The 16,478-nt window shown below is 37.5% G+C and overlaps 1 protein-coding gene across 1 annotated transcript; it reads right to left on the minus strand.

Annotated features, from left to right (window-relative positions):
- Positions 1 to 332: 332 nt before the first annotated feature.
- LOC145783708 (uncharacterized) lies at positions 333 to 9,586 on the minus strand. The gene is made up of 4 exons (XM_082595597.1): positions 8,712 to 9,586; positions 5,742 to 5,833; positions 5,184 to 5,343; positions 333 to 723 (listed from the first exon to the last, which is right to left on the minus strand). Exons 1-4 carry the CDS (start codon positions 8,812 to 8,814, stop codon positions 719 to 721), a joined length of 360 nt encoding a protein of 119 aa, XP_082451723.1. The 5' UTR covers positions 8,815 to 9,586; the 3' UTR covers positions 333 to 718.
- Positions 9,587 to 16,478: the final 6,892 nt, after the last annotated feature.

Below are 16,478 nucleotides of genomic sequence, written 5' to 3' on the forward strand. Positions count from 1 at the left end.
TAGGCTACATCGCGTTATTGCTACTTCATATCCTTGTCAAATTGCAAGAGTGAGAACAATTGAACTGAACAAACAAGAAAAAACACTCACTCTGAAAGAAAAACTATAGCAGCAATATCGACAATATCGCTTTTCAAAACAAACTATAAATTTAAGAAAAAAATAAGTTGAATACTTTAACATATTAACATCCACCTTGTAGACTGTAGAGTACAGGTCAATTCAAAGAGAAACAAGAATTTATTTGCTAAACTTCCATGTTAGATCAACTACACCATTAATAGTTTTCAAAGTTTTTCTGGTCCAATCCAGCTTGAAATTATCTTGTTGCAGATCGCGATTTCGGGTATTAAACCCTCTTCAGTACAACTTTATAAACAGCATACATAGTACAGTAAAATTTACAGCAGTTCACTTTGGAAAATGACAAAATTGTTATGTGGTTGCCAAGAAACGAATTAGTCTGCGAAATTAGTCTACGAGCAGTAATAATGAACAACTTACAACTGCAAAAGTATTGAAGCAAAAGTAATGAAGAAATTACAACTGCAAAACTTTGAACGAAGTTTAAGGCATCGGCGATAAGCCTCACTTCCTTTACAACATCTTGCAAAATCAAATCGAGAGCATGATTACTGCTGTGAATGTATAACGATCCAGGGCATAATGCTTTAAGTTTGACCCGCACTCCGTTATAACAACCAGATCTCTTGCTGTTCTATGCTGTAAGTGTAAATTGAATATTATACAGAATGATGTCCAATAAACAATGGAACGCCGTGTCAGTAAAGGAGGGTGGCTGGAACCGCTACTGCGAGCATAGGCGCCGCCTCCGGGGGGGCGGAGGGGCGGCGCCCCCCCCCCCCCCCGTGAATTTAGCTCGGGGTGGCTGCCCCCCCGCAAATTATTTAAAAAAAATCCTAAATCAAATGTTTATAAGTTCAGATTTGCGTTAGTTTGACCTTCATTGCGGATCAATCTCAATTAAAAGATCTACTTGTTGCAACAAGAGCGCTGCTCCTAAGATAACAAAAGAAACAGAAGTACGGTAGCTGATAAACGCCAGCATGGTGCCGTTGAAGCATAGTAACAATGATTGAAAAACGTTTTTCTTGATTTCATTCGCTTTGCTTTTTCTTGGGAGTGTCAATAACGAGGTGCAGTTTGCTGTTTGCTCAGTTTAGTATCGACGCGTATTAAGAGCTAAAGTTCAAAGTGACCAGCATATAATTCGAAGTAGCCTACAGGCCTCGAAATTCGTTTTTGTTGACGGCGGATAAACGTGTCCAGTCTGAGCAGCCATCTCGGCGGACAAATCAAGTCTCACGGCGGACACACCAGTTTTAGCCGTCGATCGTCATGCTTAATCACTTAATATTGATAATAATTCTTCGCCATTTCAGAACTATAATTAGTTTAATTACGGTTTTAGACAGGCTTTTTAAAAAATCAGTAAAGTCACTTTGAAAGGCTTTCATCAGACCAACGACTTGCGCTCGAAGAGTCAAAGCGCCGCGTAGCTGGTCAATACGTCACATAACTTATTAACTTCCACCGAACGAGGTCGTGTGGCTTATTGCGTCACAATGCTCTGGGCAGGAGTCGGAAAATTTGTACACCAACGCTACTATTTTCTGCGGTGCAAAGTTTCACAGGCTTTTTTCTTTTAAGTTTATTTTTGCGTGTCATGTGAGCGAAAGTGAATTTTCCTGGACCTTTTCTTTTTTACTGTAATACCAAAACTTAACAAATTTTGTTGCATCTTGCTGTAATAGCGTACTCGTATAACCTAATTCAGTAACCAACCTTGCCGTATCAATATTACTCGGAGATCAAAGCCAGACATTGTGACGTAAAACTTGAACTAAATTGCGCGTGATTAGTGTAGAAGTACCTGCACTCCTATCGATTCTTAGCGAAGAATTCACCTTTGTTACGCTGATTCAATGTCATCAATCGTTGAAGCAACGTAAAAATCGAAAGTTTTCCTCCTTGAATGGAAGCTAAGGGATACAGTATCCACATTTTCTAAATGCGTGCTAGAATGCGCTGGAAAATATATTATCGCAACAATTATTGTTCGTGCTATGCAATGACGATTTGCATCGCTAGTTCCTGGGTTATTTCTCGGCGGACAAATATGACCGATCTAGATGGTACTTCCCGCGGACATCACATGCTGTGACGGCGATGTCCGCCGTGAATTTCGAGGCCTGAGCCTACATTATAAAGCTTAGCGATATGCAATGGTAGATAGACGCAAACAAACATCAATGCTGACAAACAAAAGCTTTTTGAATGTAAACAATCGGTCGGCTAGAAAGTTTGCCCCCCCGGCAATTTTCAAAACCCGGCGCCTATGACTACGAGGTATAGCTCCCTGTGATTGACGACTCTGTATTGCGAATGATGAGCACGATCACACGTAATAGGAGCAATGATTGCTCGAATAATTTTATGAAAATATGTTATGTAGGCTACCTTAAATTGTCAGAATTTTCTAAGGGGGGCAGAAGCAATTATCGAAATTTCCAGGGGGGGCTGAATTAGCTCTAGTGGGGACTGAAGCCCCTTGAGCACCCCTACTTCTCGCACCCTTGTTGGCATATACAATTTATGAAACCAGGGGCGCAACTAGGGGGGGCTGTCTAGTCGGCATGACAGCCCCCTTTAAGATTTGCAACTTCAAGAAGAGGGACGACTAACTAGACTGAGACTTACGTACTACTTAACGTGTGTCCGTTCAAGCTACGTCCTATGCATACCAAACTTGTTTCACGCTCAAGTCGCATAAACCGCAATACAAAATATTAACAGACCGTCATTTATTCACGCAATATGATGTCATAAAAACAAAATGGCTTGGAAAACCGGCGCAGCTTTACGCTTACAACGGCATGAAAAAGAAGCTTTGCAAAGCCATCATTTTAACAAGTTCTCATTCTCAAGTTCAATCGTTTTCTTCTACTTGCCTTTGTTCTCTCAAAACAACACACGCGCGCACACACGCGTAAGGGACCTCTGTTAATTAATCACATGCAGAAACGGATTGACATGCACGACGCACGTGACTTGCAGGCGTTTTGCGGATGGCGGAGCATTTTTTCAATTTTTTTTTTTATAATTTTTTTCCTTTCTCCGTATTATTTTGTCTAACAATTATTTCCGAATCCAATTACCCGATAAAAAGCGATTTTTAGATTCGATTCTGGATGGATTCGAATCTTAAGGATTTGAAATTCTACTTTGGCATCCCTACTTAGGATGCAACCTTATTATAAAACCCACAAAACGAAACTGCAGCTGGCTTTAGGCTAGTCTGATTTGTAATCTTCGTATGGTCGCAACTTCACACATTCTTAAACCAATTTTATAATTTTGGTATCAAAAAGACGGCAATCAAATTTTCTTTACAATCTTGACGTGTATCCAGGCCCTAAGCTTGTGTGGACTACTTTTTAAAATGTGGGCCTGGAGAGCAAACAATTTGCTGCCTACTTTCGAAAGCGCGGGAAACTTTTTTGAGAGAGTAGCAAGCGCGGACAGAGCGAAAACGGTCGCTTCGCACGTCACAGAATTGGATCATTGCGCTGTCAAATTACACTAGGCTAATATTCTAACTATCTAACTGTGATATATTTACTTCTAAAAATAATTGTTAGTTTTCTCTCTCGTTGCCGACCCCCTTTAATTTTTTCTAGTTGCGTCGCTGTATGAAACAATATAAAGTTGTATGTTTTATTAGAAAAACACAGATTTTTATTACATCTCATTCTAGGTGAAATTGGTGGCTATCTCCAAGTAAAAAAATTGCAAGATGGCTATGGTTACATATGTAGCACAGGTTTATTGCATGTTTGTTGTAAAAAGTGTCGCTTCACATTTGAGTTTTTCTGATTTGACGTTTTCATATTTCACGCTTGTAAGTCTTCCTAAAAAGTCGGTTCATTATTAAGTCAACCATAAAGGTTTATGGAATAGCAACATCCGTTCGGAAGGGAGCATACAAGAAAAAGGTTGAAGAGAATTGATCTAACAAGATCGAAATCGCTCGTTTAGCTGTAAAGATTACACTGACTCTCGTAAAAATAGATTTATTTGTATTGATAATTTTTCGAATTTATGTTTTTGGAAATAATTTGTTAAAATCCGAGAAAAGCTATTGTTATGTTCAACGTGGCTATGTATAGTTCATTTCGGAAAAGCCATTGGAAAACCAACTTAAACAAATCGAAAAATAAAGTGCCCAAAATGTATGTACAATTGTACATACTAAACTTATGTTTAGCAAACGTTTTGAAAACTATACTGTCTTCAATCTTCGGTGCTATAAATGTGACATTTGTAGCATTTACAGCACTGAAGATGAAGACAGTATAGTTTTCAAAACGTTTGCTGAACATGAGTTTAGTATCTACATTTTGGGCTCCATATTTTTTGAATAAATCAACCAGGCGTTCCAACCATTTTGCTCCTCAACTTAAACAACTTCTTGGAAAACTACATTTAAGCCCTATGGTGTGCTTATCTGTGTTAACACCAGTGATGCACCGGAGGCAACATTTTGGCAGGAGGCTGGAGCGTCTGGCCTTTAGTAAGACGAGTATCTGCTTCATATCATCGACATTCCAACAGAGCGGTTTTATATCACTCTCACCAAGCGCTCTAGAAAGTGACTTATGGCAATATTTAGGGTCCTTTAAAAGGGTCCATGTAGGAGTAAACGTTTGGGTAGATTTCAAATTTGGCAATGTTCTCTATCCACTCGATGTACTATAGTTTTTAAGATTTTAAACATTTTATACTGACTTCCTTGATCCACTTTTCAATCTTTTATTACATGTAAAATCGGCCACCCCCACTAGTGGGGAACAAACCGACGATGGATTATGATGATGATGAAGACCAATTGTACAGAAAACATACACATTACTACAGCGCATCACAATGATATGAAAAATTACATTTATCCAAGGTCACAAATTTCATCACAGCCAACACACAGCTTGCACAACTCCGAGCCGAAGCCCCTATCATCTCGAGGCGAAGTTAGAGTAGAAAAAAATGACCGTAGTTTGGTTGAAGCCGAAACCGGATGATGTTCCATCACCAGTACACAGTAAAACGAACAGAAATTGAAGGTGGTCATCGCAAAGCATGTTTCAACATGAAGACCATCATACCTGGCGGATGATTATGGTAGTGGTGGTGGATTTGGTTCACAGTTTGATTGACTGTTGGATTCTGAACAACCGTCCCAGCTGAAAGTATAGTGTTTTCAGCTTGTCTGATATGAACTGATGTTCCAGAAGACAAATCACTGCTAGTTACCACTGACAGTTCCTGAAATATAAAAGGTTGAAAGATGGGACACAGGTAAATTATGTGTTATAAAAAAATCCATAAAATATAATTGCATTAGATGGGTTCTGAGCTGTACCAAAAATACCAAATATTTGCACTCAGAGAGAGGTCCACTAGCTTAGATCATGGGTATCAGGCTGGAAAGTCGAGGTAACTGTGGGAGGAGAGTGTGGATCTAAAAACTTTGTGCAGCTCGTCTCCGAAATTGTAAAATGACGGAGCGCGCCAGGGAGACAAGCTTAGCTTTCCGCAACGAAGAAAGCTCGACCTATGACGAGGCGGGCAGCCCATCATGTGTGGTGATGTTACACTGTTGTGTAGTGACTGACTGGTGACTTTATTGATTGAACAACGATTTGCAGGTTGTGTTGACTCACCTCAACATTTGTGTTTGGGCTACTTTCAGCCCCCACTCTGCCCACTTCTCTGCTCTGAGTTTGACCTTCCAGGTTGTGACTCATCAAAGTATCTGGAAAGTAGAAGGGAAGTTCACACGTAAAAAATGATAAAGATATCCCGAATTATAATTTACAATATCGAGGTGCCAACCAAACATACAATTGCTATCAATAACATAGTGACGACATGAAATACAAACAAACGACAATGGAATTGTGGCAGTCAAGAAACGTTTAGTTGAAATGGGAAGAATGTTGGAAATATTGAAAGAATGGAAAGAATGTTGTTTTTGTAAACACTTCGTATATATTTAAATTTGAAATTGATTTAAGGGTGGCTCTTCCCCCCCCCCTAAAGTTTAGCATCCTCTCCAAAATACCAAATCTGTGTATCTCAAAAACCACTTGAACTAGAGATACGGTTTTTGTGTCAAAAGATGCAGAAAACATGGTTTTCTATCTGCTTTCTGAAGATTGAATGCTTCTATCTTGAGTAGAAAAGCAGTTATTTAGAAAAAACACATTTTAACGCAAAAGGTGCATAGCTCTATAAAAAATATGGGGCGATCAGTGTTCCCTCTAAGAAATTAGGACTCGTGAACTCAGTCTAAATCATGATTTCACAAAATTTTTTGTGACCACGAAACCGTCTACAGAATTTCATTTTTTTCTCAATTTGAGCACCTTAGTGGGAACACTGGTGACGATATTCATTTCAAAATGTAAGTACTGCGAGGTCAGTAGTGCGAAAACTTTTGACTATACTGTCTGGTCAGTACTGCGAGAAGCGATATTATCGACAATATTGTTCTTGTTGCAATTTGGAAACAGTTTCCTGTGTTCAGTAACAACTTACAAAAGAAACTGAAGGTGGTCCTCATCTTTAGTTAAAAGTTTGTTAAAATACTGGAATACAGCAACTCCTCTCTCTGCTCTGTCATTGACTGCTAAAAGTCCCTTCACTATGTGTATTGAATAAATGCACTATCTTCAGTCCAATGAGCAGGATCCTTTGAAAGTATTGCTTCATCTACACCCAACAACTAATGAAGCCGTTTTGAATTAGAGGTGCAAAACTGTTCTAGATCCTTATATTGCCAAGAAACGCATCTGCTTTGACGCTTGGTCTGCTTGGTGGACGTTCTGCTGTTTCATCTAACATAGTTGCCACTGTTAGCTTTTTACTTTCCACAGACAATCGAGAGTCAAACAAGGCTAGTCCAACCATTTTTTCGGACAGATACCATAAATGCAGACCAAGCTTTTTGCTAGTTGCAGCAGAAATAGTTGTATGCGGATAATTAAGAAGTTGATCCATGAGTCCGAAATCATTTAGTGGTTCTTCTATAACATTAGATGATGTTATCCATGCTTTCACATGAATCCCAACAGAAAAGGTGGCTAATTCTCGAATGACTTGTGTTTCTTTCTTTAACATAATAAACTGATGACAAAACATCCAAATTTTGATGGCATAAATCGCCTTCGCCATCCAACGAGCTCGATGCATGGCACCTGAAGCTTGAAAGCGGATTCCACGCTCAGGAGTTTCTCCAAGGAATTTTAGCTATGTATGAATGCAAAAAAGTTTAGGGACACTTATTTCGTTTATTGCTTTATCAGTTTTACACGTTAGTTTATGAACTTTGTTAATTGAATAGCTTGGGCCACAATACTTGTTCAGCGCTGTTTTGTGCTAGAATACCCAAAACAGTTTTTTTCAATAACTGCTTTTCTACTCAAGATAGATGCATTCAATGTTCAGAAAGCAGATATGAAACCATGTTTTCTGCATCTTTTGACACAAAAACCGTATCTCTAGCTTAAGCAGTTTTTGAGATAGGCAGATTTGGTATTTTGGGAAGGGGGCAGAACTTTTGGGGGAGAGGGCCACCCCTAAATCAATTTCAAATTCAAAAATATTTTGCAGGAGTTATTTTTTCTGACAATCTCACCATTTGAAAGGGTGTCCCAAGCAAAATGTAAAAAAAAATCATTTTTTGCCAAATAAGAGCCACCCTAATATACGGAATGGCCCGATTCGGTGAGTCCGATTCGGTGAGTCCGATTCGGTGAGAGCCTTTTTCGGTGAGAGCCTTTTTCGGTGAGAGCCCTATTCAGTGAGTTTTTTTTTTTAAATTATTGCGCGCCGTAGCCTAATTATCATTGCCGTTATAGGGTTAGGGGATAGGGGTTAGGGGATAGGGGTTAGGGGATAGGGGTTAGGGGTTAGGGGATAGGGGTTAGGGGATAGGGGTTAGGGGATAGGGGATAGGGGTTTGAGGGTTTTTGGGGTTGGGGGTTTTTGGGGTTAGGGGGTATGGGAGTTTTTGGGGTTTGGGGGTTTTTGGGGTTGTGGTTTTTTGGGGTTGGGGGTTTGGGGTTGAGGGTTTTTGGGGTTGGGGGTTTTTGGGGTTGGGGGTTTTTGGGGTTGGGGGTTTTTGGGGGTTGGGGTTTGCGGTTTTGGGGTTAGGGGGTTTTGGGGGTTGGGGTTTTTGGGTTTGGGGTTTTTGGGGTTTTGGGGTTTTTGAGGTTTTGGGGTTTTTTGGGGGTTTGCGGTTTTGGGGTTTTTGGGTTTGGGGTTTTTGGGGGTTTGGGGTTTTTTGGGGGTTTGGGGTTTTTTGGGGGTTTGGGGTTTTTTGGGGGTTTGGGTTTTTTTTGGGGGTTTGGGGTTTTTTGGGGGTTGGGGGTTTTTTGGGGGTTTGGGGTTTTGGGTTAGGGGTTAAGGGTTTTAATTAGGCTACGGTACCCGATAATTTTCAAAAAAAAATTCAAAAAAATCACCGAATAGGGCTCTCACCGAAAAAGGCTCTCACCGAATCGGACTCACCGAATCGGACTCACCGAATAGTAGCAGACCCCCTAATATATACTTGAAGATTCTTATTATGGATGACTTTAATGAAATCTTAACACGTCAAATGTATTATAAAACATTGGAAAGCTCACCAGGATATTCGTGAACTGACACAACTGACAGACGTTCATTTCCATCTTCAATTCTGTTAGCAATCGAGCTGCTTGGCTGTTCGTTTATTTCTTGGGAAGCCATTTTTGTGGAGTTTTATTTTAAATATGAGATGGTTGTATTTGTAACTTATTCCTTTCAAGAACAAAATGTCAACCAGTTATTAAAGTCCCAAATTGTACAACTTGAAGGGTTGTCATGTTACGTCACAAACGTAAAATAGCTAGTAAAGTAAGATTGCTCAACAAAACAAATGGGGAATTTCAACATGGGGAAATTCAAACATGTTCCATTTTTTTTATTATACTATCTAGTACAAAAGTGATCAGTATCACGTATTTATTATTATAATATTACATGGTGTAGTGTAGTATTATTGTTATTTAGTAACCTGCCTGGCGTTGCAGTGAAATCTTGCAAAGCAATAGCCCAGGATGGCCCAAGACTGCGAGCATCAAGGGCCACATTTAGGTTTGAGGAAAATATTAGATTTATGTTTTCTCTCGCTAAAAAATGAGTAAAAGATTCACCGTAGACGAATTAATGCAACGTTGAAAGATTATCTTCATGATAACAATATTTAAGTAGGCTAATAATAAAGAGAAACCAAAAAGATGGTGGGATGACATTGAAGAAAAGATTGGCATCTCCTGGATGAGAACAGCGAAAGACAGAATGGTGTGGAAACATAATATGTAGAGGCAATCTGCCAGGAGTGGCATGACTGGTTGATGATGATGAACATATTTGACTGGGAATTAATTTTTTGAGATCCAAGCAATGTATCTTTGGTAAATTTCAAAAGGTCCATTACACCAAAAATATGTCAGACTCCTGTCTCTTCAAGTCCATCCAATTAATGTGGCTCTGATGTTATGATTGGTTTTGGGTAAGTTTGTGAGGTAACAGTCATTTGTGACCTCATAAACCCTTTACTGTTACTGACATGCCTTTGTGTACAACTACTGCACTGATGAGACCGGGAGGTCGAAACGGTGTGCACTGTCTGCAGTTACTGTTACTGACATGCCTCAACATATCTTTGTACATTTTTCTGTTGCAATTGCTGTCAAGACCAAGGACAGGCTGAGAATTAAATACTTATTAAGCAACGTTGTGCAATTTTTGGAGTTAAACCTTGCATTAACAATAGGGATGCACAATACAGAATATCAAATCTTAGAGATTCGAATCTCAATGTATTCGAATCGCATTTACAGTTTCTTTTCAGATATCATGATTCGAAAATAAATCTGTTAAATGAACAGTGTGCGACGTTAAACAAATGTAAAGTTGATATTTTCCGTCTTGCGCGCCGACTTTTTTCTTCATGAACTGTTTGTTCTAAGCGACTTTTTTCTTCCTTCATTGGGTTTGCGCAGTTATCAGAACTGCAGACACGCAGTGCGTTTCCGTGTGACCATATGATGATGCTTGATGATGCATCGTATGATGCTTGATTTATCATATGTTATACTCTGTTTGACATGTGATACTAATACAATTCAAAATAAAGTACAGATACTTTTGATTTTTGTTTGATATTATTTGGAAAAAATTGCAGTGTAATTTCAGAATAGATTCGAAATTAAGTATTCTAGAATATTCTAGAGTAGCCAGGTATTCTGTATTGTGCATCCCTAATTAACAATCTAATTGTTTAGAGTCAATTTCAAGTACCTCATTAATATGTACTGTAGGCTACTGTGACCAAACAAAATTACTTTTGGTATTACAGTTATTTGAAAGCGAGGGGGGAAGAGGCTCAGAACATGTATTCATTGTCAAAGGGAGACGTGCCAAAAAAAAGTTAAAAACCACTATAGATGCTAAAAATTCTACTAAGCCACAGGCGCTAATGCAAAACTGGATGCCAAACCCCATAAGCCAGTGGTTCTCAACCTGGGGTTCGTGGACCCCTTGGGGGTCCGTGAGAAAGCATTTGGGGGTCCGTGTTAGGGTGTACCAAAAAAACCTTACTTTCACTGATCTTGCTGTTGGCTGGCAAAAAGTTGTGTTTGGGGTCAAAACTAATGCTAATATAAAAATTTTTAAATTTCATTGTTGTTTGACGCCTATTTTCTTTGCGTTTCCATGGAAACAACCCAAATTTTAAAAAAATAGCGTAACTTGAAAACCACTATAGTTAGAAAGCTGTAATAAACACCAAAAGTTCCAGAATACCAATATTCCTATTAGTGTTTCATACATTTTATTGGTCTAGGTAATGTAGTTTTTTAGATATTTCCTAAAATAGCGTTTTTGTAAAAAAATCTTGATAATTTACTCTAAAAATTATTATTTTATACAAATTTTTGCTATAGCTGGCTAAAGTGGCAATGTAACAATCACACAATAGTCTGGCAATGTAAACAAAAAATTAAAGTACTTGACTAAACACTTAAATTACCGGTATACAGTAAGCAATACTATTTTACTTCCTTTGACAATGCTCAAGACAAAAGGTGTAGCCTACCAGTGGTCCGGTACCTGTGTAGCCGTAATGCGATATGCAATGTTTTACACATCATATCAATGAAAATCAATGTTGCTTGATTTGTAGTTTTTACAAATATATACAGTTTCATTCCTTTTTTAGTGACTCTTTTTGATGATGTGGCTTGTTTTTCTCTTAATCCTTTGATAATCTTTAAAATGTTTTGTTTTGCTGTAGCATTTCGGATGAGTTTGTTATAAAATTCAGTAAGAAGACCCAATGCTCGTTCAGATGCATCATTGACAACTGGGATTGCTTTGATTATATATATTTTTTACCTTTAAGGCAGTAGATTTTTGTGCCAAAACTTGGGATTAGCTGTTAAAAAACTTGTATCTAATTTGAGCAAATTGAACAAAGTCCATGAGTCTTTTCCTATAAGGTTGTGGAGTTGAGTTTGTTGTTGAAGAACTGGCATTTGCTGGATTTTGGAAGTTTACTTGATTTAAATGCTCCATCATACTTTAAAAGTTCTCTAGCCATTTCCTGTTTTTGAGTGAAGGAAGCATGATCGCTGAATAGTGCAAAAATAACTAGGCGCTCAGAAAGGTACCACAAATGTTTATCAAACTTTGTCAAATACGCTGAAAGTTATTTCAATAAAAAGTGGAGGTATAGTTGCAGAATATTTTTGCATCTCTTTCATATCATTTCTCGACTGGCAATGTAGTTTTAAATCATTGATTGGAGAATCAAGAGAATTGGATGCAGTAAACCAAGGCTCTATAATCTATATGACATAATACCAGACTGCCAGAGATGAGATTTCATTCAATGTTGCTTCAGATACCAGATTTAACTTCAGCAATTGTGATTTGAATAAAGATTTTTCAAAGAATATATTATTCTGTTGCAACCTTGTTATTATTATATTACCGTATACACTACACTACAGTTTATACAGTTATTATATGAATACAGTTTTGCTACTGTTGGATAAATTGCACTGAACAACTGTCTATGAATCTTCGTAAAGATTACAGAGAATTATTTATGCTCTCAATAATATATCTCGGAGGAAGTTTGGATGCCAGACAAGTGTTCCATTTTCAAACTCCAGGAGCATCACATCATGCTCGTTGGATGAGTAGAATAATATATTCTTTGAAAATATTTTTTTCAAATCACAATTGCTGAAGTTAAATCTGGTATCTGAAGCAACATTGAATCAAATCTCATCTCTGGCAGTCTGGTATTATGTCATATAGATTATAGAGCCTTGGTTTACTGCATCCAATTCTCTTGATTCTCCAATCAATGATTTAAAACTACATTGCCAGTCGAGGAATGATATGAAAGAGATGCAAAAATATTCTGCAACTATACCTCCACTTTTTATTGAAATAACTTTCAGCGTATTTGACAAAGTTTGATAAACATTTGTGGTACCTTTCTGAGCACCTAGTTATTTTTGCACTATTCAGCGATCATGCTTCCTTCACTCAAAAACAGGAAATGGCTAGAGAACTTTTAAAGTATGATGGAGCATTTAAATCAAGTAAACTTCCAAAATCCAGCAAATGCCAGTTCTTCAACAACAAACTCAACTCCACAACCTTATAGGAAAAGACTCATGGACTTTGTTCAATTTGCTCAAATTAGATACAAGTTTTTTAACAGCTAATCCCAAGTTTTGGCACAAAAATCTACTGCCTTAAAGGTAAAAAATATATATAATCAAAGCAATCCCAGTTGTCAATGATGCATCTGAACGAGCATTGGGTCTTCTTACTGAATTTTATAACAAACTCATCCGAAATGCTACAGCAAAACAAAACATTTTAAAGATTATCAAAGGATTAAGAGAAAAACAAGCCACATCATCAAAAAGAGTCACTAAAAAAGGAATGAAACTGTATATATTTGTAAAAACTACAAATCAAGCAACATTGATTTTCATTGATATGATGTGTAAAACATTGCATATCGCATTACGGCTACACAGGTACCGGACCACTGGTAGGCTACACCTTTTGTCTTGAGCATTGTCAAAGGAAGTAAAATAGTATTGCTTACTGTATACCGGTAATTTAAGTGTTTAGTCAAGTACTTTAATTTTTTGTTTACATTGCCAGACTATTGTGTGATTGTTACATTGCCACTTTAGCCAGCTATAGCAAAAATTTGTATAAAATAATAATTTTTAGAGTAAATTATCAAGATTTTTTTACAAAAACGCTATTTTAGGAAATATCTAAAAAACTACATTACCTAGACCAATAAAATGTATGAAACACTAATAGGAATATTGGTATTCTGGAACTTTTGGTGTTTATTACAGCTTTCTAACTATAGTGGTTTTCAAGTTACGCTATTTTTTTTAAATTTGGGTTGTTTCCATGGAAACGTAAAGAAAATAGGCGTCAAACAACAATGAAATTTAAAAATTTTTATATTAGCATTAGTTTTGACCCCAAACACAACTTTTTGCCAGCCAACAGCAAGATCAGTGAAAGTAAGGTTTTTTTGGTACACCCTAGTCCGTGTTTACCTTGATGCATTTTGGAAAAAAAAATTGTTCCATATGCACGAATAGAGCACCAGCTATGCTCGGGAACAAATCCGGATTTGTTGCTTTAGTAAAAAACGAAGCTCCTCAGGTGGTTGTTACCCATTGCTTCTTGCACAGGTACACCTTAGCAGCAAAAACTTTACCAGCAAGTCTCAAAGAAATTCTGACAAATTGCGTGAAAGTTGTTAATTTCATCAAAAGCAGAGCTGTAAACCACTGTACTTTTAAAGCGCTCTGTCAAGAAGTAGGGTCAGAATACGAAGTACTTTTGTATCATTCTGAGGTACATTGATTATTTAGAGAAGTTTTAAAACGACTGCAGCAGCAAAAAAATGAGGTATCAACTCTTTTGAAAGCAAAAGGAAGTCCTCTTTCAAAATTGTTTGAGAATAAAAGTTTTCTATACGGCATGGCCTACTTAGCCGATATTTTCAGTCATATTAACAATGTTAATCGTGGCATTGAAGGACCAGGTGTGACAATAATTGATGCAGCTGAAAAACTGAAAGCGTTTTTAGCCAAGTAACCGGTTTGATTGAAACCGGTTACCGGTTTGATCGAAACATTGTAATAAAACAAAACAAACAAAAACAGATTGGAAGCAGGTAATTACGCTAACTTTCCAATGTTAGAAGATCTTATCTTGATGGATGAAACTCAAAGAAAATGTAGGCTACTCTTTTGATCTCTATGAGAGAAAAATTTGGCGCACACTTGGAAACCCTGCAAATCTCATTTCAACGTTATTTTAATTTAGAACACCTGCCGCACGAAGTTGAAACATGGATTCGAATTCCTATTCTTTTTGACTTGAGCAACATTAGCGATGACGATCTCAGTAAAGATGACCTACTTGATTTGAGATCAAAAGAGTTATTACGCAATGAATTTCATTCAAAAACTGTGGAAGAATTTTGGTGCTCACAACTGCAAACCTACCCATCCTTGGCAAAGCAAGCTATTGTTATCTTGTTACGATTCATAACCACTTACCTTTGCGAGGCAGGATTCTCAGCTCTTGTTACAATAAAAACTAAACATCGAAATCGCCTGGACGTTGAAGATGGCATGCATGTTGCATTGTCAAAAACTCAAGCACAGTTCAGTCGTTTAGTTCAGGAAAGGCAACAACAGCCCTCTCATTAAATTTGCTTACGTTGAAAAAGCTTCGACATGGCACTTTGGGTGACCTTAATATTCAAATACTGCTGACATTTTTTGAACAATTCATTCATTTTCTTATTTAAGCAACTGTTTAACCTGATATTTGCCGCAGGAGTCATAGCAGCAATGCAATGTGACACAGTACAGTAGTTGAGTAGCATAATTATTACAATAGTCAATAGCATGTTAATTGAGTTTCAGGTGAAATGTAGGTAGGGGTCCGCAGAATTAATAATTTGTCTAAAGGGGTCCGTGACAACAAAAAGGTTGGGAACCACTACCATAAGCTATATAATGGGCCATCATCATTCAACACATTGGGCAATTAGAATTTAAAAATTGAAGGTTTTAAATTAAATTCTTTGAATCAAAATTAAAGTTTTTCACAAATGAACTTGGTCATAACACCGCTATGATCAGTGATCACGGCTGCATTGTCAAGTGTTGAGAGCTCGGAACGACAGTCGAAATGGCGCCGGTTCAACACCGCTCAAGAGCATGCAGCTGTGTCTTTGGAAGGAAACTTAAAGGCATGCCTGGAGGAGTGGAGGTGGACACGAAGATTGGCTGCCTTGCCTTCCCGTCCACTTAATCTAAATCTTCAATCACCCTCGTAAGCCTGCACACGTAAAAAAAAGTGGCTATTTTTCCACAATGAGGTGTTGCCAGAGTTAGGATTAAAGTTAGGAAGGATTAAGGTAAGGGTCAGAGTTAGGAATAAGATTAGGGTTTTGATCTTCCCAGGACTAAAAAAAATTTCCAAATTACAAGTTTTTGTTTTCAACAGCTTTAAACTTTTCTCAAATTAGGGCAGAATTCCTTATCTGGCAACACTATTCAGGCTATTATTACACTATACATAATAGTGTAAATATAGCCACAGCCAAAAAAAATCAAGGCTGACTATACCTCTTGCTTGATCATTATAATAATAATAATAATATATGAGATGTTGTAAAACAGAGTGCTTATTCATCTTTCAATCACGTACAGTAAACAACTAATAAGGATAATAACAATATTAAGATTAACAGAGGTATTAACAGTGATACACACGCAAAAGTAAACAGCTATATACAAGGTAAAAAGACATAGAAAAACAATACCAAAATTTTTGTTATTGTACTAAAGCAATATTGGTATGCATCAATTAGGCAGTGACTACTGGAATGCCTAATGCTAACAGTGTAATTGAACACTAGTGTTGGTACAGTAATAACAGTTAGGCAACAATAAATAGTACACTACAGTATTAGATATTGGCAACAACAGTATAAATAGAAGGTAACATTAAAAATTTTGGAAACAAAACTTACTGTGGTAAGCTTACACAAAACACAACATAAAAATTAGAAACATTGTGGGGTGTACACAATATCCCGGTTTTGGAAAAATTGATCTAATGAAGCTTTGAACGAATTTATACTTGGCGAAGTAACCACATGTTCAGGGAGACTGTTCCACCCATTGATCACACGGCAAGTAAAAAAGTTACTAAATTTTCTGGTCTTGGACCTTGGCTTTTCCAGCTTAAGGCTGTGTCCTCTTGTAGCAATGTTTGTAGCATTGTCGTTC

The sequence above is a fragment of the Aplidium turbinatum genome, chromosome 14 (assembly GCF_918807975.1).
Source record: "Aplidium turbinatum chromosome 14, kaAplTurb1.1, whole genome shotgun sequence".
NCBI lineage: Eukaryota > Metazoa > Chordata > Ascidiacea > Aplousobranchia > Polyclinidae > Aplidium > Aplidium turbinatum.

Bases quoted from the DNA above. Each gene is read 5' to 3' on its own strand.
- LOC145783708 (XM_082595597.1), bottom strand. From the start codon at position 8,814: ATGGCTTCCCAAGAAATAAACGAACAGCCAAGCAGCTCGATTGCTAAC. The intron at 5,834-8,711 runs GTGAGCTTTCCA...TCTACTTTCCAG, and splicing joins GTCAGTTCACGAATATCCTG to ATACTTTGATGAGTCACAAC. The intron at 5,344-5,741 runs GTGAGTCAACAC...TTTATATTTCAG, and splicing joins GCCCAAACACAAATGTTGAG to GAACTGTCAGTGGTAACTAG.